Source organism: Macaca fascicularis, chromosome 1 (assembly GCF_037993035.2).
Source record: "Macaca fascicularis isolate 582-1 chromosome 1, T2T-MFA8v1.1".
In the NCBI taxonomy this organism is placed as follows: Eukaryota; Metazoa; Chordata; class Mammalia; order Primates; family Cercopithecidae; genus Macaca; species Macaca fascicularis.
Genome location: NC_088375.1, coordinates 188,258,787 through 188,282,170, shown reverse-complemented (window position 1 = coordinate 188,282,170; position 23,384 = coordinate 188,258,787). Strand labels below are relative to the sequence as shown.

The 23,384-nt window shown below is 51.8% G+C and overlaps 1 protein-coding gene across 1 annotated transcript; it reads left to right on the top strand.

Annotated features, from left to right (window-relative positions):
- The first annotated feature begins 1,360 nt into the window (after positions 1 to 1,360).
- On the top strand, positions 1,361 to 23,116 carry LOC107127535 (vitamin D3 hydroxylase-associated protein-like). The gene is made up of 11 exons (XM_074037086.1): positions 1,361 to 1,406; positions 2,026 to 2,169; positions 13,838 to 14,000; positions 14,254 to 14,455; positions 14,552 to 14,665; positions 14,899 to 15,048; positions 15,386 to 15,519; positions 16,154 to 16,360; positions 18,317 to 18,441; positions 21,937 to 21,980; positions 23,077 to 23,116. The coding sequence occupies exons 1-9, from the start codon at positions 1,361 to 1,363 to the stop codon at positions 18,387 to 18,389; spliced, it is 1,233 nt and encodes a 410-aa protein (XP_073893187.1). The 3' UTR covers positions 18,390 to 18,441; positions 21,937 to 21,980; positions 23,077 to 23,116.
- The last annotated feature ends 268 nt before the right edge of the window (positions 23,117 to 23,384 follow it).

Below are 23,384 nucleotides of genomic sequence, written 5' to 3'. Positions count from 1 at the left end.
ATACTTAGCTAATTTTTGTATTTTTAGTTGGGACAGGGTTTCATCATGTTGGCCTGGCTGGTCTTGAGCTCCTGACCTCCTGATCTGCCTGCCTCGGTCTCCCAAAGTGCTGGGATTACAGGCGTGAGCCACCGCACCCGACCCCTTGTTTCTTTCCTTCCTGTTTTGTTTTTTTTTTTTTTTTTTGAGACAGAGTCTCGCTCTGTTGCCCAGGCTGGAGTACAGTGGCACAGTTTCGGCTCACTACAACCTCCGCCTCCTGGGTGCAAGCGATTCTTCTGCCTCAGCCTCCTGAGTAGCTGGGATTACAGGTGTGTGCCACTATGTCCAGCTAATTTTTTGTACTTTTAGTAGAGAAGAGGTTTCACCTTGTTGGTTAGGCTGGCCTCGAACTCCTGACCTGGTGATCTGCCTGCCTGGGCCTCACAGGCGGGAGCCACCGTGCCTGGCCCCTTGTTACTTTCTAACAGGTTACGCTTTGTTCTTTTTTTTTTTTTTAAGACGGAGTTTTGGTCTTGTTGCCCAGGCTGGAGTGCAATGGTGGGATCTTGGCTCACCGCAAACTCCGCCTTCCGGGTTCAAGCAATTCTCCTGCCTCAGCCTCCCGAGTAGCTGGGATTACAGGCATGCACCACCATGCTGGGCTAATTTTGTGTTTTTAATAGAGATGGGGTTTCTCCATGTTGGTCAGACTGGTCTCGAACTCCTGACCTCAGGTGATCCACTCTCCTTGGCCTCCCAAAGTGCTGGGATTACAGGCATGAGCCACCATGCCTGGCCACCCTTTGTTCTTTATAGCATTATCACTATCTGAGCTCTTTTATGTTTTTTTGTCTCCTCCACTAAACCATAAGCTTCCTGAAAGCCGTGCTTTGTCTTGTTCAGCACTTGTTCTTGGCTTGGAGGATAGTGCTCCATAAGTTCTGGGATGATAAAGTGTGCCTGTGTGAGGGGCCAGGCACTGTGCTGGGTGCTGGCAGTGACAAATGAGGCAAAATGAGGCAGCCCTGGCCCCTGTCCTTGTGGAGCTCACATTCTGGAGGGATTTGTTGAGTGAAGAGAAGGGGGACAGAGAGTTGTACTAATGAAGACCTCTAAATATGTAATGCCTGGAGTGATAGCATGACTTTTGATCAGGAAAAAAGGGGAAAGGGAATCCTAGACCACATTTACGGAGTAACTACTATGAGCCATCTACTTTCTGGGCACTTAATTCTCTGTTAACCCTGTGATAGGCATTTTTGCCTCCTTTTACAGAAAGGGTACCTATCTTGCCCAGGGTCCCACAGCTAGAAGTGGGGGACTTGGAACAGAAACCCAGGCCAGTCTTTGTCAGCAACTACATGAGATCTTTCTGTCGATGCCGAGCCCCAGCGAGTATGATGGCAAGAAGAGTGAGAGCACAAGTCAGCCTCCTCCTCAGACCTCCCTGACCACCAGTGTGCTGGTGGCTACTGCCTGTTTTCATGGCCTTTCCCCTTCTCACCGGGTCCACTGCTACAGCTTCTTTTTTTTTTTTTTTTTTGAGATGGAGTTTCACTCTTGTTGCTCAAGGTGGAGTGCAATGGCGAGATCTCAGCTCACTGCAACCTCTGCCTCCCTGGGCCCTGGGTTTAAGTGATTTAAGTGATTCTCCTGCCTCAGCCTCCCGAGTAGCTGGGATTACAGGCGTGCGCCACCATGCCCGGCTAATTTTGTGTTTTTAGTAGAGACGGGGTTTCTCCATGTTGGTCAGGCTGGTCTCGAACTCCCGACCTCAGGTGATCTGCTTGCCTTGGCCTCCCAAAGTGCTGGGATTATAGGCGGGAGCCACTGCACCCGGACTGCCACAGCTTCTTGCCTGGCTTCTGTGGGCTCCAGACTGGACATCTCCAACAATCCTTCACATGGCAGTTAGGCAACCTCATGCTTAAAATCTCTGGATTCACTTGTGCCAAGTCCAGACACCTTGTTATGATCTGCAAGGCCGTGCTTAACCTGAGCCTGCAGCTGGCCCCTGTGGCCTCATCTCCTCCCCTTCCTCAGTGCTCACATCACAGCCATGTGGCCTGCAGGTAATGTTCAGAACACCGAGTGGTCCCCCACCTCCGTGCCCTTTGCTCTTGGTGCTTGCTGTGCCTGGAGTGTTGTTCCTGGGGTCTCCACCCAAAGATCGCCTACTCATCCAAGGTGAGGGCAATTGCTCTTCTCTTCCAACTCTGTCAGGCTGTGTTGAAAGAGCTTCTTTGTGCTTCTGCACTTGATTGAAAGCAAGGTCTGTGTCTTTAAATAATCCAACATCTGGTAGGCTGTGGAGTTGAATACCCATTATCTCATTTGGAAAATGGTCATTACTATTTCCATTTAAAAAATTTAATTTCTTTTTATTTTTTGAGACAGAGTCTTGCTCTGTCACCCAGGCTGGAGTGCAATGGCGTGATCTTGGCTCACTGCAACCTCTGCCTCTGGGTTCAAGTGATTCTCTTGCCTCAGCCTCCCGAGTAGCTGGGATTACAGGTGCCTGCCACTGCACCCGGCTATGTTTTGTCTTTGTAGTAGAGATGGGGTTTCAGCATGTTGGCCAGGCTGGTTTCAAACTCCCGACCTCAGGTGGTCCCCCTGCCTCAGCCAAAGTCCTGGGATTACAGGTGTGAGTCACTGTGCCTGGCCTTTTTTCTTTTTTCTTTTGAGATGGCATCTTCCTCTGCTGCCCAGGCTGGAGTGTGGTGGTGCGATCTCAGCTCACTGCAGCCTCTGCATCTTGGGTTCAAGCAATTCTCCTGCCTCAGACTCCTGAGTATAGCTGGGACTCCAGGCGAGCGCCACCATGACCAGCTGTGTTTTGTATTTGTAGTAGAGATGGGGTTTCACTATTTTGGCCAGGCTGGTCTTGAACTCCTGACCTCAAGTGATCTGCCCACCTTGGCCTCCCAAAGTGCTGGGATTACAGGTGTGAGCTACCGTGCCTGGACCTATTATTTCCGTTTTGTACATGAGGAAACTGAAGTTCAGAGGTGGTTGCTGACTTGTTGAAGACTGATCATTATGGGTTACAGAGAAGACTTGAAACCCACATGCTCAGCTCTAAACTTACTGTACCTTCCTCATTTGTACAATCATCACAAGAACATGCATTCAACATTCTCTGGGCACCAGCCTCTGTGCTAGGCGACCACAACACTTTGAAGACAGAAGCAATGCTGTGTACTGTGCACCTCTGCCAGCATCTGTTTACAGGAGATGGCTGCCATGTCCCTGTCCACTCTCCCTTTTCTCTCCTGGTGGCTGCGATATTGGAGTTTTAGAACACAGCCAGAGTACTTGCCATTTGTTCCTGTTGGACACCATTTTTAGGATTATCCCAAGGGCTCTGGCTGTTTCCGCTCTTCCTCCCAACTGGTGCTTATGTATCCACAAATCTGAGCACTGGACCTCTGCAACTTCATCCAAGTCACCCATAATAAACCTATGGATCAGAGCAGGGCCAAGGAAAGGGCGTGACCTGCACCCTTAAGAGACGGACACATAACCGAGTTATGAGCTTCCCAGCCAGATGTATATTTAGTTCATATTTCTCTGGCTGGGCTTGGCTGGGCCCTCCCAAGTTTCCTACACGTAGATTTGGGGTGGCGACCCTGGGCACCTCAGGAAAGTGAAGCCACTTGGGATTGGGGCTGCGTATGCTCAGCATCCAGCATGGTGCCTGGTACTCAGTGGGTACCCAGAGAAGGCTTGTTGAATGGATCAATGGGTGACTTTGTTATTAGGGAATCCATTTTGGTCCATTCTGATTACTTCCTCCTCTCACCTCCAATAGGGAATTTTCCAATCAGTCCCTGATCCTTTGCTCCTTTCACATTTATCGTATCTACCGCCATGATCTCTTTTCTTCTTTGAGACTGAGTCTTGCTCTGTTGCCCAGGCTGGAATGCAGTGACAGGATCTTGGCTTACTGCAAACTCTGCCTCCTGGGTTCAAGTGATTCTCCTGCCTTAGCCTCCAGAGTAGCTGGGATTATAGGCGCCTGCCACCACGCCCAGCTGATTTTTTGTATTTTTAGTAGAGACGGGGTTTCACTTTGTTGGCTAGGCTGGTCTCGAACTCTTGACCTCAGGCAATCCACCCGCCTTAGTCTCCCAAAGTCCTGGGAGCCATGATCTTGATTAGTGTCCATGCGGACAAATAACTCCCAGTCTACATTCAACCTATAGCTTTCTCCTGGTCTGCAGATCCTCATCTATCCACTTCTCCCATCCTCTTAACTCATCCATCTCTCTCAGGCTGTGTTGAAAGAGCTTTTTTGTGCTTCTGCACTTGGTAGAAATCAGGGACTGTGTCTTAATAGAATCCAACATCCGTTAGGTTGTGGAGTTGAACCCATTATCTCCTTTGGAAAATGGGCTTATTGTTTCCATTTTATACATAAGGAAACTAAAATTCAGAGAGGGTTGCTCTCTGAATAACAATGAGGGTTGCTCCCTCCATTCATCCTCTCATCCGTCCAATAAAAATATTGAATTCTTCCCACAGTATGTTCAGGGTAACCAATCAGAAATAGTCCCTGCCTGAATGGAGTTTCCATTCTACCAGAAAACAGACATCAAATGTAGAATTACACAGAAACACTCATTAGAAGTGCAATCAAGCAGAAGCCCTGGGTATTATGAGAATAAAACACGTGGGACCTGATCCGGCCTGAGATGTGTGTATGTGTGTGTCAGGGAATACTTCCTGGAGGAAGTAACATTGAAGCTGAAAACTGCATTGTCACCCGAGCCAAGGAATGAGTGTGTTTCAAGAAGGGTGAAGCCAACAACTCTAAATGCTGCTGATTTACCCTCGAGGAGATCACTGGGATGATATAGGCACAAGCCGGACTTTGTTGGGTGGAGGAGTGAGTGAAAGGTGAAGAAGTAAAGGCAGCCCGTGCAGAAAAGTGGAAAAGCTCAGGAAGGGGACAAAAGACGGGGTAGTAGTTAGGGAGGGTGTAGATCTGAGGGAATCCTCTCTCATCCCCCAAGATAGGAGAGACTTAGCATGTTAAATACTGCTAGGAAAGAGCTAGCAGTGACAACAGAGCGGGGAAGTCAAGGTAGGAATGGAGGGCTCAACCTGCCATCATTTCTTCACTGAAGCAATATCATTAAACACATGTGGGACCACGTGGGACCTGATCGTGCCAGGCATTTTGAAAAAGGCTGACAAGGTCTATGCTCCCCCCACCCATCAGCTAATTTTTTTGCATTTTCTGTAGAGATGTGGTCTTGCCATGAACTCCTGAGCTCAAGTGATCCACCCAAAGTGCTGGGATTACAGGTGTGAGCCACTGCACCTGGCCTGCTCTGTGCTTTTATGGAATTTATTTTCTAGGGAGGCAGGCGGGAGGTAAGTAACAGATCAACAAGAAAACTTCAGCTAATGATAAGTGTAATGATGAGATAAAATGAGATATATGGTAATGGAAGGGTGTAACTCAGGAAAAGGTGAGGTCACAAGGCCTAGAGTGCTGTGCCATGGGGTGTGGTGCAGGTGACAAGTGGCCTGGGGGAGCTGAGGATATGGGGGAGAGCTGGAGTTCATGAAGGTGGAGTGGGGGCTATGAAAGAAAATGGCAGAAGGACAGAGGAGGGCTGGTCTGGAGGCCCCATGGAGATGACAGAGTTTTACAGGGTGGGTGACTTCAGGGTCACCCCTTAGTCAACTGCTGACCTCACATCTGTTCCTTTAGACCCTCGGGTACTCAGACTCAACATTACCAACCACAAACTCAGTTCCTTCCCACCCTAACCTTCTGCTGCCCTGGCTTCCTGGTCTGGAGGGCAGAGGCGCCATTCTCCTGGATACAGTGACTTGCAGCCTCAGTGATGACCATTGAGATGGAAACTGGATGGAGGCCCCTGAAGAGAGCAGAATGGTTCCCACATCAGGGCCCCTCTGCTCCACTTTTCCAGTCTCCTCATGTCTTTGTTCCTCCTCTGGGAAGTCATCTCCCTTACCCCCACAACTCCCCTCCACCAGCAGGGAGAGCCAATAGACTGGGGAGGCTGGAACCCCGGATCAGAGTCGTGGCCTTGCTTTGGAGTCCAGGGGGAAGCCCAGCTGGGCTGGCTGGTCTCATGTCTTGGCATCATCTCCCCTGGGGTGGATGCCTGATGAGCCCAGCCCGTTCCTCCAGGAGTTCTTTTCTTTCCTCTCTGCCTGTGCCCCAGAACCTCCACTCTAGGCGAACATGGCGTGTTCAGTCTACCTCCATGTGTCTGCTTATGCAGAACAAAGGAGCTTCGGGAGAATCCTGAAGGCGATGGGAACCCCAGGAGCAACCCCATCTATAACTCCTGAGGGTTGGAGTAGGGTGTCTGAGGGGTGGGATCCGAGAGGTAGGATGGGTGGCAGTAGGATGCGACAGAGGTGAGGTCAGCTGCCCAGCTGTAGGCTTGGGCCTCTCTTCAGGCCCACCTGCCAAAGCCTCTTCCTCTGCGTGGCCTGAGAGATAGGGGTTTTGTCCCCAGGAAGTCCAGATGGGGTAAGAACTAGGAGGAGGTTGATCACTGCCACACCCAGGGCCCCAGATGTGCCTGGGGGCCCTGGCAGCATCACTGACAAATAAATGAGACGTACTCTTGAAGAAAGAGCAGCTGGATCCACACAGGTTGCGCAATACCCAGGGTGGCTTGGCTGTGTGACTCCCTGGCGATGCTACTCCTGCTGGCCCTGCTGGGGGCTGCATTGCTGGGGACTTCCCTGCTCACCTGGTGGCATGCTCCAGCCCAGAACAAGATCCCCAGGGCCCAGAAATGGAGGGAGGTAGCACTGCAGAAGATGGAGGCCCTGGCCCAGTGACTGCAGCAGCAGGTCCCGGAGGCCCTGGAGGCCCCCAGCCACAGAGGGCGTTGGCCCTCAATCCCAACAGGAGGACTACACCTCAGGATGCCCCTCCCATCCATGGCCCCAGCCCCCGCTGACACAGGGTGGGCACTTCCCCACCCTCAGTTCTCCCCATGCCAGCTCTGTGTGTGGTTGCCAGTTCTCCTCCATCCCCAGCCTTTGAGACCCTGGAGACTGGGGGCAGTATATTCTTTCTCTGTTCTTCCAGCGTTTGGCACATGGCTCAGTAACATGGGAGGTGCCCATTTAGGGTATTTGCGGAAATAAGATAAACTGAAGGAGGCCATTGGAGGAGGGAGGCCCGATCTCTTTCAGCCCCTGAGCACTCCAAAATCCCCCAAGAAAGGAACCCTAGTCTACCTGTCCCCTCCTACCCCCACCCCATTCAGCTCTGAAAACACTTGCTGAGCCCTGAGAAGTGAAGAGCACAGGGGGCTGGGGAAGGGTCTCCCAGGAAGCTGCAGGCCTTAAAAGGCTGCTTTGGCAACTCAGGGTGGGAGTATTTCGCTGGGATAGCCTCTGTGGCTGGCTGGGCTGAGACTGGCAGGCCAAGTGGCTGAGCCACAGATGTATCAGCAAAGCCTGCCCCAGGTGGCAGAGAGAAGGGCGGGAAGGAGGGACATGGAGAAAAACATAGACTGAGCCTGGGATTTGCTGTGTGGCCTGGAGGATGTGACAACCGGTCTCTGGGCCTTGGAGTCCCCAGCTGCCAGAGTGGGGATGGGCTCATGGTCCCTCGGGGTCTCCAGCTTTGGTTGACGATGGTGGACTCCGTCTGGGCGCCCAGAGGTGGGGGCTGGGCTAGTGCCTGAGGCGTTGTTCCCATGCTCTGGAGTTCCTGAGTGTCTTCCCCCCGGACGGTGATTGATGGCCCCAACGGGCAGCTTCTGTGTCTGAGCTTCTGCAGTTGCTGAGTATGTGTATTAATATTAATTGGGGCTAATTAGTTGGATAAATCAATCTGCCCCCAGAGAGCAGCTGCCCCTCCCTGGTTGATGAGGAGGAAGTCTGGGCTAATGGGTTGCAGAGGTGAATGGGCATGATGGAGCGTCCTGTGCGCTTGTGGAGGCCCCATCTGTGTGCGGTGGTGAGTATAGCTTCCTTTACCGCGGACAAGGGCCTGCTTTCGTGTGCCTCTTGCTGGCGTTTCATTGTGTCGTGGTTGGTTGTGTGTCTGGTCTGGCTGTGTGGTTATGTGCCTGGCTGGGTGCGCATGTGTTGGGCTGTTGGTTGGAGTGTGTACATCTAGCTACGTGTGGCTGGTGTGGGTCTGAATGTCTGGTGGAGAGTGTTCGTGTGTGGTTGTGTGTCTGATGTGTGGGGGCAGATGGTTTGGGGTGTGTCTGGGCATCTGGTTGGTGAACATGTGGATGTCTGGGCTGCTGGGCTGGGGACCTGGAGGGGGTATATGTCTGGTTGATTGGAGGAGTGGAAGAGGTTTGGAGTGAGGTCACTCATGGTGTCTCCAGCTTCCCATCGTGGCTTCAGGTTTCTTGGCTCTTAGCACCTTGCTGTCTCCCCAACAAGCTATACAGTTCTGTCCTGGGCACCTTCTCAGTCATGTCACCCTCTCTCTGCCAGTGATATTCTCGAGGCCTCAGGTGTCCACCTTTATGTCCGAGGGGAGGTGCAAGGCTGGGACACAGGCCAAACCCTCACAGGCTCAAGCAAACAAATCCAATTCCACTGAGTTTAGTAAAATTTCCCAGGGAATTTCTCCGGGTCTTGCCCTGTGCTGAACTCTGGGGACAGGTTCATTATAAAGATGAATCTGATGCCTGGCTCACACTTGTGCTAAAAATGTTTCCAACCTGGGTGGGGTGTGGTGGAGGCAGAGTTGTGCAGACTATGCCGGGCGGCAGCACAGCAGTGTGGTGAGGCCAGATGCCCACGGAACGGGGGACTTGGCAGGAGGGTGGCTGGTGTGTCTGGAGAGGATCATGTGGGGAGGGCTTCCCAGAGAGGTGGTGAGTGAGCTGAACCTCACGGCACCTGTAGGAGTTTTCTGAAAGGAGAAATGAGAAAGGCAGTACTAGGGAGGGGGAAGCCCCAGATGAGGCAGTGTTTCTGTAGAACGTATAGAAAATAATATTCTTAGGACCCTTCGGGTAAATGGACCAGCTGCTCATGGTTGGAACTGCTCAAGCTGCTCGTGGCCAGGAAGCTCTGCTCACCTCAGGCAGAGCCTGGCCACCTTGAGAGTTGATGGTTTTTATGATACTTAACATTTAACCACCACATTGGACTTTTTTTTTTTTTTTTTGGAGACAGAGTCTGGTTTTGTTGCCCAGGTTGGAGTACAGTGGCTTGATCTCGGCTCACTGCAACCTCCGCCTCCCAAGTTCAAGCAATTCTCCTGCCTCAGCCTCCAGAGTAGCTGGGATTACAGGCAAGTCCCACCACGCCCAGCTAATTTTTGTGTTTTTAGTAGAGACGGGGTTTCACCGTGTTGGCCAGGATGGTCTTGATTTCTTGACCTCGTGATCCGCCCACCTCGGCCTCCCAAAGTGCTGGGATTACAGGCGTGAGCCACTGTGCCCGGCCGTAACTATTAATAATACATCAATTCAATAAAAACTTTACATTATATTTTTTTGTTTTCAAACTAGGTTGGAGGCAGCACCCTGAGTACAGAGAAGGCCGGATGTTCATGGTGCTGTGGGATGGAACAGGAGGGGAGGGTTAGCTGCAAACTAAATTATATATTAAAATGACAAAAAAGTGATATAACTTGAGGCTCAATTTTTCATCTAATTACTCTAATAATTTCCAAATAATTTGTTGATTTTTAGCTTTTTTTTTTTTTGACGGAGTTTTGCTCTTGTTGCCCAGGCTGGAGTGCAGTGGCACAATCTCAGCTCACTGCAACCTCCGCCTCCCGGGTTCAAGTGATTCTCCTGCCTCAGCCTCCTGGGTAGCTGGGATTACAGGCACCCACCACGTCCGGCTAATTTTTTTTGCTTTTTTGTATTTTTAATAGAAACGGGGTTTCACCATGTTAGCCAGGCTGGTCTTGAACTCCTGACCACAGGTGATCCGCCCACCTCGGCCTCCCAAAGTGCTGGGATTACAGGTGTGAGCCACCGCTCCTGGCTAATTTGTTGATTTTTAGAATTTGTTGTGAGGATCTCTTCATGTTGCTGTCATCTTTTGAAAGATGTCCCTGTCTTTCAAAGCGCTCCTGATACATTGCAGTCATTAGGTCATTTGCAGTCTGATTAAGGAGAGCCTTTCTCTTAACGTGAATGATATTGTTACTTGGGTGGAGTCCTCTCTCAGCTTTTGCTGAACCAGTAGCAATTACACTCACAGTTTTCTAGCTTTTCTAATACAGTGTTAGATTTCATGTAGTTAAGCATCTCTGTTGTCAACTAAGTAATAAACATTGTTATTAGACTGTCATTAACACTAATTAGAAGTCGTCTAGCATGGCAGCTAAGAGTGTGGCTTCTGTTACTGGGCTGGTTGTTTGAATCCTGACTCTTGACACTTTTTATTTTGTTTGATTTTATCATTTTACATTGTTTTGAACTCCTGGCCTCAAGCAATCCTCTCACTTCAGACTCCCAAAGTGCTAGCATCACAGGCATGAGCCACCAAGCCCAGCAAACACTTACACTTAAATGACTACTCTGTATCTTAACTTCTTCATCTCTACAACGGTATGGTGACTGTAATGATAGCACTCAAACAAGTTAATAAATGTTTTCAGTGGTGCCTGGTACACAGCAAACACCATACAGATGCTCCTCGACTTACCGTGAGGTTTCATCCTGATAAACTCATCCCAAATTGAAAATATCGTAAGTTGAAAATACGCTTAATACACCCAACTTACCTAACATCATAGCTTAGCCTAGCCTTTTTGAAATGTGCTCAGAACACTTCCATTAGCCCACAGTTGGGCAAAATCACCTGGCAACACAGTACCCTGTAGAGGATCCGCTGTTTCCCTTGTTATTTCTTGGCTGACTGGGAGCTGGGCTTGCTGGCACTGACCAGCATCGAGAATCAAGAGAGGATCTTACTGCTTGCTTGCTTGCTTTCTTTCTTTCTTTCTTTCTTTCTTTCTTTCTTTCTTTCTTTCTTTCTTTCTTTCTTTCTTTCTTTCTTTCTTTTTTTTTTGTTTTTTGAGACAGAGTCTGGCTCTGTTGCCCAGGTTGGAGTGCAGTGGCACGATCTCAGCTCACTGCAACCTCCGCCTCCCAGGTTCAAGAGATTCTCCTGCCTCAGCCTCCCGAGTAGCTGGGATTACAGGTGTGCACCACCACGCCGGCTAACTTTTGTATTTTCAGTAGAGACAGGGTTTTGCCATGTTGGCCAAGCTGGTCTCAAACTCCTAACCTCAGGTGATCCCCCCCACCTTGGCCTCCCAAAGTGCTGGAATTACAGGCATGAGCCACCGCGCCTGGCCTCTTACTGCTTTCTAATGAATGTATATCAATCTTTTTTGCACTACCGTAAAGTCAAAGATCGTAAGTTGAACCATGGTAAGTTGGGATTGTCTGTACAAGTGATTGTTTTCACTTTAGGAATGAAGCTAATGTTGTTGTCCATGATGAGTGGGTATTTCGGGTGAGCTGAATATGTTCTATTAGATGGATGTGATATTCTGTCCTCCCAGGTCCCTGAAGCGCCTGTTGTGGTCTCAGCAGCCATCTGCAGAGGTCACATTAGCCACCCCCAACCCCTGCCCTTGCCTGCTCTTCCCACCTCTCCCCAAGCTCCCTGAGAGTCAAAGTCCCCCAGAGGCTGCCATTCCCACATATGGCCATGCAAGGGCAGCTGTGGGGGAGGACTGGCCTCAGGGGCCCAGAGGAGCACATTAGGCACTTGCCCATGGGGGTGCCACCAGGGTGTCCTCTCTCCAGGTAGAAATAGATAAATGGGGGTTGGTGTGAAGCTGCTGATGTCTCTGGGGTGCGTCCGTGGACCTGTGAGTGCAGGGAGGTCCCTGGCAAGGCCCACTAGGGCTCCTTAGTGTTGGAGGGCGCAGGGCAAGGGATGAACCCAAGCTGGCCCTCCACAGTCCCTGTGCCTAGAGGGTCCTTGCTGGGCTGGGCATTAACTTTACTTGCTGGACTGTGTAGAGGGTGGAGTCCTGGGGAGGGGCCAGGACAACTGGGGTGGTGGGGGTGCCCAGCAGAACAGCTTTTTGCCAAGTGACTCAGAAATGTTTCAGTAGTTTAGCCACTGGCATGGCTGTGGCGGGGCATCCTGGCTGAATGCTAGCCCTGTCCAACGTATCTGTGTCTGGACCCTCCTGAGAGTCCCTGTGGCACACCAGCAGGGGAGCTCTGAGCTGCGGCACAACAACGAGAGGGACTGGGCAGTGTGGCTGGAGCAGCATGCATGGGAGAGGCCAAGAGAGACAGGCCCACTGGACCCAAGCAGAGAAAGAGCCTGATCCGGTGCCTGGCACCTTAAAAGGCCTCCCTTCCGCAGGATGCCCCAAGAGCCAGGAGAGGGTAGTGGTTAAGATATGGATGGTCTGGGTTTAAGCCCAGGCTCCCCTGTCCTCTGACCTTGGGCAAGAGAGTTAGTTTCTCTGGGTCTCAGTTGCCTTCACTGGGGAAATGGAAACACTAATAACAGCATTTAGCCAAGGGTTCTCAGCCCCACAGTGATACTCTGAGTACTTGGTCAATGGGAATTGTGTACATCGAAGCAGGAACCCATGTTACACGTTTACGGTGAAGGCTTTGCAAGTGGTGCTGGTGAGAATGGTGCTGCAATGTTATCCTGAGGGCAACTGGGACCTATTTTCAGAGTGGGCCTTGTAAGATCTTAAAAGGATTGCCCAGGCTGCAGGGAAGAGGTTGAGTTGGAGGAGTGGAGGCCAAGCCAAAGAGGCCAGTGAGGAGGCCAATGAGCTAACAGAGAGAGGTCCTTAGGCAGGCAGGAGGCCTGAGGGTCCGAGGTGGGAGATATGAAGGAGCAGAACCACCTGCAGGCAGTGCGTGTGGTTAAGAATGTGGTCACTGGTGTTGGACTGCCTGGGTCCAACTTTGCCACTTACTGGCTGTGTATCCTTGGGCGAAGAGGAGCTCTCTGTGCCTCAGTGTCGTCTTCTGCTGTGAAACGAGAAAACGATGTGACCTACCTCTTAGGGTTGTTGCAAGGGGTAATATGAGTTATTATATATTTAAAATTTTTAATTTACAATTTTCTTGGAGACAGGGTCTCATCTGTCATCCAGGCTGGAGTGCAGCGGCACGATCATAGCTCACTGCAGCCTCGAACTCCTGGCCTCAAGAAATCCTCCCAACCCGGCCTCCCAAAACTCATTATAGGCAATGAGTGATGATATGTAGTGTTTGGAATAGGGCCTGGCACTGTTAAGTGTTAGAACACATCCTAGTATGATTATGTTAGCTAGCATAACTATTATCAGAACTTGGATGTGAGGGAGGACCTGGGGTGATTCTGAGGTTTGTTGCTTTGGTGACATGCATGTCATCGATTGGGAATTTCAAGAAGAACAGATTTGGCTGTAAAAAGGTGAGTCCTGGGGAGTCCGTGTATATGTGGGTGTAGGTAAAGGGGTCTGAGTCCTGGCGGAAGAGAGGCCTGGGTTAGAGAAACAGGTGGTCTGCGTATCCTTGGGGTGCACCTGGCTGCCGAGGTCACCCATGGAGAGTGGGCAGGCAGGGAGAGAAAAGGTCACACCCCGAGGAACAACAACACTTCAGGAAACTGAGAAGGAGCCACCTGAGGGTGGGAGGAGGCCAGCAGAGTCGGGGGCATAGAGAGCTTCGGGAGGGAAAGTGTCAGGCGCTGCTGAGGAATGAGATGAAGACTAACCTGAATCCATAAGATTTAGTGACCGAGAAGTCTTCGCGCGCTTGGTGAGAAGGGGCGCAGTGCAGAGGGGAGGACTGGGTGATTGGAGGAACGAAAGAGGGCAGACTGGAGCCAGGGGATCCTAACCTCCCAGAGAAATTTATTTGCCTCCACCTTCTCCCACCTCCAGGACCAAGAAAAGCCCACTGTGACATCTTCCTGCCCAACTCATACTCCAGCTTGGAGGCATCGGGATCTCCACCAGAGCTGAGGGGGCAAGAGGAAGAGAACTTTGCCTTCCTGAGTGCCTGCTGCATGTCACACCTGCCCAGGACCGCAGTTCTGAGGGGCTGGTATCAGGCCTCCCCTCATATCCTGAAGGACAGGGCTCAGAGCAGCTGAGGGTCTGACTCAGGATTGACTCCTAGTCCTTCCCTCTCTGAGGAAATGTAGGCCATGGGAGGGGCAGGGGTCCATCTCCAGTTACCCAGCTGACCAAGGGCATGGCCAAGATGATGCCAACTCTCTTGCCACCCACTCGGGCTGAACTTCACTTCCATAACCTCCAGCCTCATGATGTCATGAATGGAGTCACCCCCACTCCAGTTGTGACCCTTCTGAAGAGCAGCATGAAGGGGCAGGCCCCTCTCCATGCCAGGCCCTGGGCTGGCCACTGGGGGCAGAGGCAGAGGAGAACATCGTGCCCTTGGAGGGTTTTCATGACAACCTGGAGACACAGCAGATGCTTTCAGTGCTAAGCATGAGTGCCGGAACATGTACTGAGCGACACAGACGTGTGTGCAGCTGTGTGTGTAGGGGAGTATGAGGTGTCATGTGGAGTGTGTGGGAGTGAGCCTTAGCGGGTCCATCTTTGAAATCTGCCTACTCCATCTCATCTCTGCAGGAGCCAGCCCTGGACCCCCAGCCAATCCTGGAGCTGCCCCTGGCAGAGCTGGCCCAGCAGCTTCGGACTGAAGAGCTGAGTCTGGAGAGTGTCCTCTGTAGCTACTTAGAGCAGGTGGTGGCCAGGGCACACGGTCCAAGCCAGGGGCTCTGGGCTGGAGTGGTGGATGTCACCTGTCATTGTTTTACTCAGAGGAGTGGGGGGCAGGTGTAACTCTGCCACTGACTTATGAGGTGGCACATGCCACAGTCACCTCAGGGTGGTAGGAGGGGCCAGAGCAACCGAGTGCCCTGCTTTGGTCCTGGCCTCACCTGGGGCTGTCGTCTGCTGTCTTCACTGTTGTTCAGGCACTGAAGGTGCACCAGGAGGTGAACTACCTGATGGATTTCCTGGGGGAATGTAAGGAGGAACTGCAGGCATTGAAGAAGCTTAAGACGAGTGACAGAGGTCTTCTCTATGGGGTCCCCATGAGCCTCAAGGACACCTATGACTGCATGGTGAGCATGGGGTGTACACGCACATGAATGTGCATATGCACGCGTGTGCCACCAGCTTGGAGCTCTGTGTGACACTGGGGAGCTCAGTGTGTGATACTGGCGAGTCATTTAAAACTGCACAGCTACAAAGTGGCAAACTGAGATTTAAACCCAGAATTTGGGCTCCAAACCCCAAATTCTCAGCCACCACACTCTTTTGCCATCCATGAAGTGCCGTGCTTGTGTCCCCAAGGGTGTGAGAGTGTGTGTGAGTGGGGGTGGAGTGGGGCTGAAAATCAGCCAGCTGGGTGGTTCCCCCTTGACCCTCATGGCTGGAGGTAATGTTCCTTCCCTGCAGGGCCATGACTCTACTTGCCTCCTGGCCCAGTTCCCGGAGAAGCCTGCAACCAAGGACGGAGTCATTGTGAAAGTGCTCAAGGCCCAAGGAGCCATCCCCTTTGTTCAGACCAACATCCCACAGACACTGCTCAGGTCTCTGAAGCGGGCTAGCTGGGATCTGGGCTGGGATAAGCCCAGGGCTGAAACAGCTCTTTAAAGTCCCATTTCAGGGCAGAGGGTGAGGAGGGGGCTAGTCATGCAGACTTCAGAGACCAGGGTTCTTGGGCCAGCCCTTTCTGTCCCTGGGGCTGAATTCCTTTATCGTAGAACATGTGGATGGACTCCACAGTCTATAAGGGCCCTTCGGGCTCCAAGGTTCTGTAAAGCTACACTCTGTTTCTATCCCAGTTTCTCTCTCAGATTGTTCTATTTCTATCCAGCCTTCTCTCTTTGATTGTTCTCCCCATCACTTATTCTCTCCCTTCCCTACTCAGCCTGTAGAGCATCTATGTTTCGTGAGGAACATGTTCTCAGTTCTGATGGCAGAGCTGTGGGCTCTTTGGTCCTAATACTAGGAGTCATGGCTGGTGTCTGATCTTGGTCTTTCTTGCAGCAGCGGCCCCTCACTCCAGCTGGAAGGGAGTCCAGGAAGCCTCAGCCTTAGGGAGGAGCTCATGGAGCCCAGGAAGCCCTGGGGTCAACTCTGGAGGGTGGTTGGCCCCCATATGGGGAGGGGTCTGCCCAGTGAGGCTTTCACTCTCAGCTCCTTTTCTTCTGCTTCCCTTAGCTTTGAGTGCAGCAACCCCATCTATGGCCAGACGTTGAACCCACTGAACTTAAAGAAGACATGTGGGGGCTCCTCAGGGGGAGAGGGAGCTCTGATGGCAGAAAGAGGGTCCATCCTAGACATGGGTACTGACACAGGTGACAGCATCTGCATATCAGCCAGCTTCTGTGGTGTTTATGGCCTCTGGACCACAGGTTCCCACCTCAGGTACCCATTGATGGTGGTGGTGGGGTGGGTTTGGACCTGCCTAGAGGAACTAGGGGAAGTAGAGGGGTCTGCTCCTCCCATCAACTTTCATCTACCCAGCTCAGTACTAGGGGAAGTGGATAGGAGGGCTTCAAATAACTCCTGCAGTAGCCATGCCAAACATACCATGTTTTGTCCAGGCAGCAGCAATGTAATTAATGTAGAAGTAATTAATGACCTTCCACTCATTAATCCATCAGTTCATTAATTCATTAATCAATACAACTCTCCATCCACATACCCCTTCTCTTACTCACTCATCAATCTGTCCATTTATCTATCTATCCGTCCGTCATCCATTCAACTACCACGTGGTCATCATCTCAGTCTCTATCCATCAATTAATTTTACCATTCAACGACTATTTATTTAAAAGATTTTTATTGAGTATTTACTGTGTCAGACATAACAGTTCCTTGGGTACTAGCTACTTGGGTAGCCCTTGAAAAACTTACACACACCCTTCCTTCCAACCATTTATTTATCCATCCATCTTTCCATCCATCCATTTGTGTATCCATCCGTCTATCAATCCACATTTGTATCCATCCATCCATCCATCCATCCATCCATCCATCCATCCATCCATCCATCCATCCATCCATCCATCCACCCATTCATCGTGTATGCATGCATGCATGCATCCACCCATCTCTCAACTCCACTCTGTGTACCCACACCATGGCACCTATACTGGGGACACAGACACTCTTGGACCCAGCCCCTGCCCCTGCCCCTGCTGTGCTCTTAGACACAGAAATGACTTAGTCAGAAAGTGATCAGGTCTCTAAGAGAGGGTCAGAGCTTGTGGGAATGCACAAGAGGAAGCTGACATTTTCTTCAACAGAGATTTATTAAAAGCTTATACTCTTGACTTTCAGAGCAGGGCAAGGGAAGGGAAGGATTCCTGGAGGAGGCAGCATTTGAGCGTGGTTTTGAGGGCTGGACATGCAGAGATGATGTGGCGTCTAGAAGGCTGTAAGATAGTGTGTAAGTGGCTGACCTTGCCTGCAGCAATATGCACGTATGGAAGGGCTAGAAGGGGAAGCCATGGAGAGTTAGAGCCTTGAAAGGCAGTCAAAGAGATCAGACTTTATGCTGTGAGCAGTAGAGAGTCACGGAAGGTTGAAGCAGCTCCTATTTTTCTGGGCTGCACCCTGGGGGAGCTCAAGCCTCCTGGCACCCCGGCACCTCCCTTCACATGCTGAGCTGTGAGAGTGTTTTGCAGCTACACTGGAATTGCCTCTGCCATCAAGGGGAGAAAATTGGGTAAGTCCTGGTCTGTGCCTGTGGTCACCCCATTTAAAGATGAACCTGCCCGTCTTTCTCCCAAGGACATTTTGCTCAGCTTATATCTCCAGACAGATCAGCCCCACAGATGATGACTGGGAGAGGGACTGCATGGTTCCCACCCGGCCTCCCCTTGTCCAGTGACTCTTGGCCCTCTGAGAAGGGCTTCTGTCCTGCTATCTAGCTTTAATCTCTTCCTTTGTCTTGACCATGACCCTGGAACCCACCCTCTGAGACCAGGCAGTTGGGATGCCCAGGGCAGAACAAATGAGAGCTGCTGGCTGGGTGCGGTGGCTCACATCTGTAATCGCAGGACTTTGGGAGGCTGAGGCAGGCAGATGACTTGAGGTCAGGAATTCGAGACCAGTCTGGCCAACATGGTGAAATCCCGTCTCTACTAAAAATACAAAAATTAGCCAGGTGTGGTGGCGAGCACCTGTAATCCCAGCTACTGGGGAGGCTGAGGCAGGAGAATTGCTTGAACCCAGGAGGCGGAGGTTGCAGTGAGCAGAGATCATGCCACTGCACTCCAGCCTGGGTGACAGAGGAAAACTTCGTCTCAAACAACAACAACAACAAACAAACAAAATGAGAGGTGCCTGCTTCTCTCCCCTCCTCTTTGTGCAGTGACTACAGTGGCGGTCCCCATGGCGTGGGACGTGGAGAGCCTGGCGCTGTGCCTGCGAACCCTGCTGAGTGAAGACATGTACCGACTGGACCCCACTGTGCCCCGGATGCCCTTCAGGGAGGAGGTAAGCCAGGTGGGAGAGCAGAACTGGGAGTTTCCTTGCCCCCTACCATCATTCCTCCCTGACCTGTCTGCCATCTCACCTTCCCAGGTGAAGACCCCCTTACCCACCCCAGGCTACAGTGAGTGAGAAGCCCACATGCTCAGTCCAGTTTGTTTCCTGCCCCTGCTGGAGGCCAGCTGCTTTGGCCTCTTGGCTATCTGGAGCCATAGCTGTAAGTGCCCCCAAAGAGGGCCTCCAGTGCCATATACTCAACCCATGCAGGCAGAATACTCAGCAAGTGTGGTTCAGAGGATGTGGCATCCAGTTAAGCTAGGCTTTTAACCCTCTAGGTAACCCTGGCCAAGTCACATCTCTTCTCTAGGCCTTAACCTCCCCATCAGTACAATAAAGAGGTTAGGCTGGGAGATCACTCCACACCCTTCTGTCTACAGCAGCCTTCATTTATTCGTTAATTCATTCAACAACATTTGCTTGTACCAGCTGTGTGCCAGGCTCAATGTGTCTCATCCTAACACTCTACAGAATGAGCAGTGCTCCTCCCATTTACAGCTGGGGAGGCTGAGGGGAAGTGAAATGACTTGCCTATGATCATGTAGTTAGTAACTGGTAGAGCTGGCTTTGAACCCAGCAGAACCCTCTCCATAGGGCAGTTTCTGTCTACCTCCTGGCAATGTCTGTTCCTCCGATTCCCTACACCCCTCCTAGCATTATCAACCTGAGATCATTGTATATCATCCATGATTTGCCCCTACAAACATGCAGTGTGTGATGGGTGAGGGGTGGCAGCCTTTCTGGCAGCACCTCACTTCCTAGGACTAGGGGCCCTCCACCCCAGACCCTAGTCTGGGTATTTGCCCCTATGATCTCCATCCTCATCTTCTCCTAACATTTCTGTAGCTTAAAGATATTTTTGTCTATGCATGACTTACTCACCTGCCCACCCACTCAACTCCAACCATCCATTCATCCACTCACCCACATATGCATTCAACCCTCTGCCCACCCAGCTACCCACCATCTCATACATACATCCACCCACCCACCCAGGAGTCAGTCTACCATCTATCTACTATCCACCCCATCCGCCCAATCACCTATCGCATCTATTTCTCCTTCTTCCAGGGGGTTCCCCAGAGCACCTAGAGCCTGGAGAGTATATAGGGAGGCTCCCGCAGGTCTTGGGGTGTCCACGTGGATTCCCCCCTTGGTGAGGACAGCTGTAGACCAAGGCCCTGCCCTTAAAGTCTGGTTCCTGGAGACAGTGGGGCCACCTTGGCCCCAGCCCAGTCTCTCCTCTGAGCTCCACCCAGCCCCTTGTGCCCCCAGGTTTATACCAGTAACCAGCCCCTTCGAATCGGCTACTATGAATCAGATGGTTACATCCAGCCATCCCCTAGCATGGCCAGGGCTGTGCAGCCACCTCTTGGCTGCCCCAGGATGCATGACACCAGATAGTTTCACCTGGTCCTGGGTGAGAGAGAGGCCAAGCCAGTGCGAGGATGCTGGGCAGGGCCATCCTTGGAGACAAAGGTGGCTACATCTGAGTTTGAGGTGCTGAGATAATTGTGTTTCCCCTGTGCTTCCTGGAGAAGACTGATGGGGTGGAGGTGGGGATAGGGTGAGCCCTACCCTGTAAGGAAGGCATCAAGCTTTTGTGTCTTCTTCCTTCAGGGGTGGAGATTCAGGAACTCACTCCTGTAATTCCTTTAGCTTGGGTCTCTGTTGCCTCCATCAAGGGGCTGTAAGGAGCTTTCTGTCTCCAAAATCCCCACCCTAGCCTTACCCCCACCTCCCCTGCCTCCAGTGGCTTGTCCTGGCCTCACTTCCCCTTTGAGATTCTACAATGTGATCTTGCGCTAGCCTTTTAAATTCCCTGGGCTTGTTTTCTACCCAATGGGGTGGCTGTGAAGATTAAATGTGGTTCCATAGATAAAGCACTTGGCATGCTGGCTGGGTCACAGTGAAGCGTGAAGGAAATGAGGGCTGCTCTCGTTCTGTTCTGTCGCATCTGTGTGTGGGGTGAGGGAGTGGGGTGGCAGGAGAGCGACCAGTGACACAGGCCTCCCATGCATGCTGAGGCACTGAGCTGGACGGAGATGCACCAGATGATGTGGCATCCCTCTTGAAATCTTGGGGGATACAGAGACAGAGAACCAGGCAGGGTTGGGGAAGCTCCGGATCCTGACTCTGCCTCTGCCTCCCCAGGTTATCCCCTTCTCCATCCCCCGGGCAGAGTGTGCCATCAAAGACTTATATGCAGGGGGGATGTTTACTGATGGAGGGGCCACTCTTCTAGAGAAGCTGTACATTATCTGCTGGGACTCAGGGGTGGGGCATGGTGGAAACAAGGTAGGGGAGGGGGCTGGAGCCAACCTGAGTCCCAGGAGGGAAACTGGGGGCCTGGGCTGGGATGGCTCTGGCTAACAGTGTGACCTTATGCAGCAAGCCACCCACTGCGCCTGTCTTTAGGATGCACCTGTTCCGGGGGTGGGGCTGAGAGCAGAAGCACATCTTTGGGTTTGGCCTTCTTCTTGTCTACAGAGTAGAAGTTGGTTGGCTGTGGGGGCAGGCCATTGGCTAAAGGCTGTGATTGACCCATCTGTGACTGGTTCCTCAGAGAGGGGGACATTGTGGATCCTAGCGTAAAGGGCATGGTCAACCAGCTCTGCCTGCCAGACCCTGTCAAGTGTTTCTTGGCCTGGTTCCCAAGGTACATAGTAAATGCGGGCCCTGGTTAGGGAGGGCTTTGGAAGGGCAGGGGCACAGGGAGTAGGAAGGGCTCAGAAAGCAGAGGGAGCCCACAGAAGGAGAGGAAGTGGGGTCAGAGAGAAGGATGAGACCCAGAGAATGGTGGTAGCTCAGAGAGGGGTTCAAAATGGGGAAGAAGAATGAAGGGCTGGGTAGACGGTGGCTCCTGTCTGTAATCCCAGTACTTTGGGAGGCCAAGGTAGGAAGATCACTTGAGCCCAGGAGTTTGAGACCAGCCTGGGCAACACAGTGACACTCCATTCTCTAAAAAGAATGGGGAAAAAAAAAAACACAACTAGCTGGGCATGGTGGTGCATGCCTGTGGTCCCAGCTACTCAGGAGGCTGAGGTGGGAGGATTGCTTGAGCCCAGAAGGTGAAGGCTGCAGTGAGCTGAGATTGTGCACTGCACTCCAGCTTGGGTGACAAGTAAGACTCTGTCTAAAAAAAAATTAATTAAAAAAAATAGTGAAAGAAGGGGATGGGGCTAAAAGAGTAGGGTGCTCACAGAGAGGGGAGGGGGTTTCAGAGAGGAGGCTCAGAAAGGGGGAAGGGCATTTGGAGGGCTGCAGGGCTGGTGTGAGCTCGGAGAAGCTCAGGGCTTGGTGAAGTGGTGTAGGCTTGTTGAGGATCGGAGGGTTCCATGTCAGTGTGTTGATTCATGCCACCCTTCTTGGACCCCCTCCCGGGCAGGCTGGCTGTTTCCCTGTGGGTTCTGAAGTTGAACTCACCATCTCATCCCCCTCTAGGATCCCCGAACTAGCCAGCATCTTGAAGAGATTCGTGGAGTGGGGTGAGTCTCCCTAGGGCCAGCTTCTACCCACAAGGGTTGTCCATGGGATGGTGGGAATTGAGGAGGGGCATGTGGCTAGAGTTGGTGTCCACTTAGAGGGGGAACTATTTAGATTTTGGACTTTAATTGGTGTTTTAAGATTATGCCTGACATTAGCGTTATATTGAGACTTTTGATTGGTGTTGGGACTTGATTTGGAGTGAAGATCTGAATTAAGGCCGGGTGTGGTGGCTCATGCCTGTGATCCCAGCACTTTGGGAGGCCGAACGGGAAGGATCATTTGAGGCCAGGGATTTAAGACCAGCCAGGACAACATGATGAAACCTGTCCCTACTAAAAATACAAAAATCAGCAGGTGTGATGGCATGTGCCTGTATCCCAGCTACTCGGGAGGCTGAGGCATGAGAATCATTTGAACCCAGGAGGTGGAGGTTGCAGTGAGCCAAGATGGTGCCACTGTACTCTAGCCTGGGTGATAGAGAGAGACTCCGTCTCAAGGAAAAAAAAAATTCTGAATTAAGGCTAAACTAGGTTGAGGTAAAGTGTGGCGCTGAAGTTGAGATTAGGTTTTATTCGGGGTTGGGCTTAAGACTGAGGCTGGGGTTGCAGTCGGTTTGGGTTGGGGTTGGGGCAAAGATAGATTTGGAAGTGGGTTGGGACTGAGGTTGGAGTTGGGGTGGGGCTAGAGTTAGGGTTAGAGATGAGGTTGGGAGAGGATTCTGGTGTGGGCTTGGGTTTGCTGTTGGGCTTGGCCTGGTGGGGTTGGTGTTGAGATGCTGGGCAGAATTGGGTTGGAGTGGCCTGAGGGCTAACTGGGTGCCTCACAGATTAGGGTAAGGAGCCTGTGGCCTTTGAGGGAGCCCCTGAGTTCCTGCGACCGGTGGAATGAAGGGTGGATTGACCAGAGGATGTGTACTCTTGGGGACCTTGGGCAGGCAAGATGTCTTGGCCAGGGGACAAGACACAGGGTCACTCCCATCCCATCAGTTGATTTGCAGTGTGCACTGAGGCCTTGGGTGCCATGTCCCCATTTGCATAAAAGGGGTCCCTCCCATGCTGACCTTTGAATTTCTCAGAGTCTTCCTCGTTCTTTCAGGACACCCAAGAAACTGCGGGAGCAGCACACAGCAGTGGAGGTAATGCATGCCTGGGAAGACCTTGAGGGGCTGCTGGAGCCGGGGCTGCAGACACCTGGGTAGTGCCCTGAGTGGTCAGAGTTATGGCCTGGCCTGCAGAGGAGGCCCAACTGGACCTGGGTGGGGGCGCTTGGTGACCTCAGAAGTTATTCTAGTCTATCTCCCTAGAGCATTGTCCGCAAATCCTTGTGACCTGAGATTCAGCTTCCCATTCCTTCACCTCTGTCCCTGGGAAGACCCTGAACCTCCACAGGTATCTCAGGCCAAA

What these genes read in the sequence shown, in the direction of transcription:
- LOC107127535 (XM_074037086.1), top strand. Translation starts at nt 1,361, where the DNA reads ATGCCGAGCCCCAGCGAGTATGATGGCAAGAAGAGTGAGAGCACAA. An exon ending in ACCGCAGTTCTGAGGGGCTG is followed by an intron (nt 14,001 to 14,253) that starts GTATCAGGCCTC and finishes CCCCCACTCCAG; the next exon opens with TTGTGACCCTTCTGAAGAGC. An exon ending in ATCCCACAGACACTGCTCAG is followed by an intron (nt 15,520 to 16,153) that starts GTCTCTGAAGCG and finishes TGCTTCCCTTAG; the next exon opens with CTTTGAGTGCAGCAACCCCA.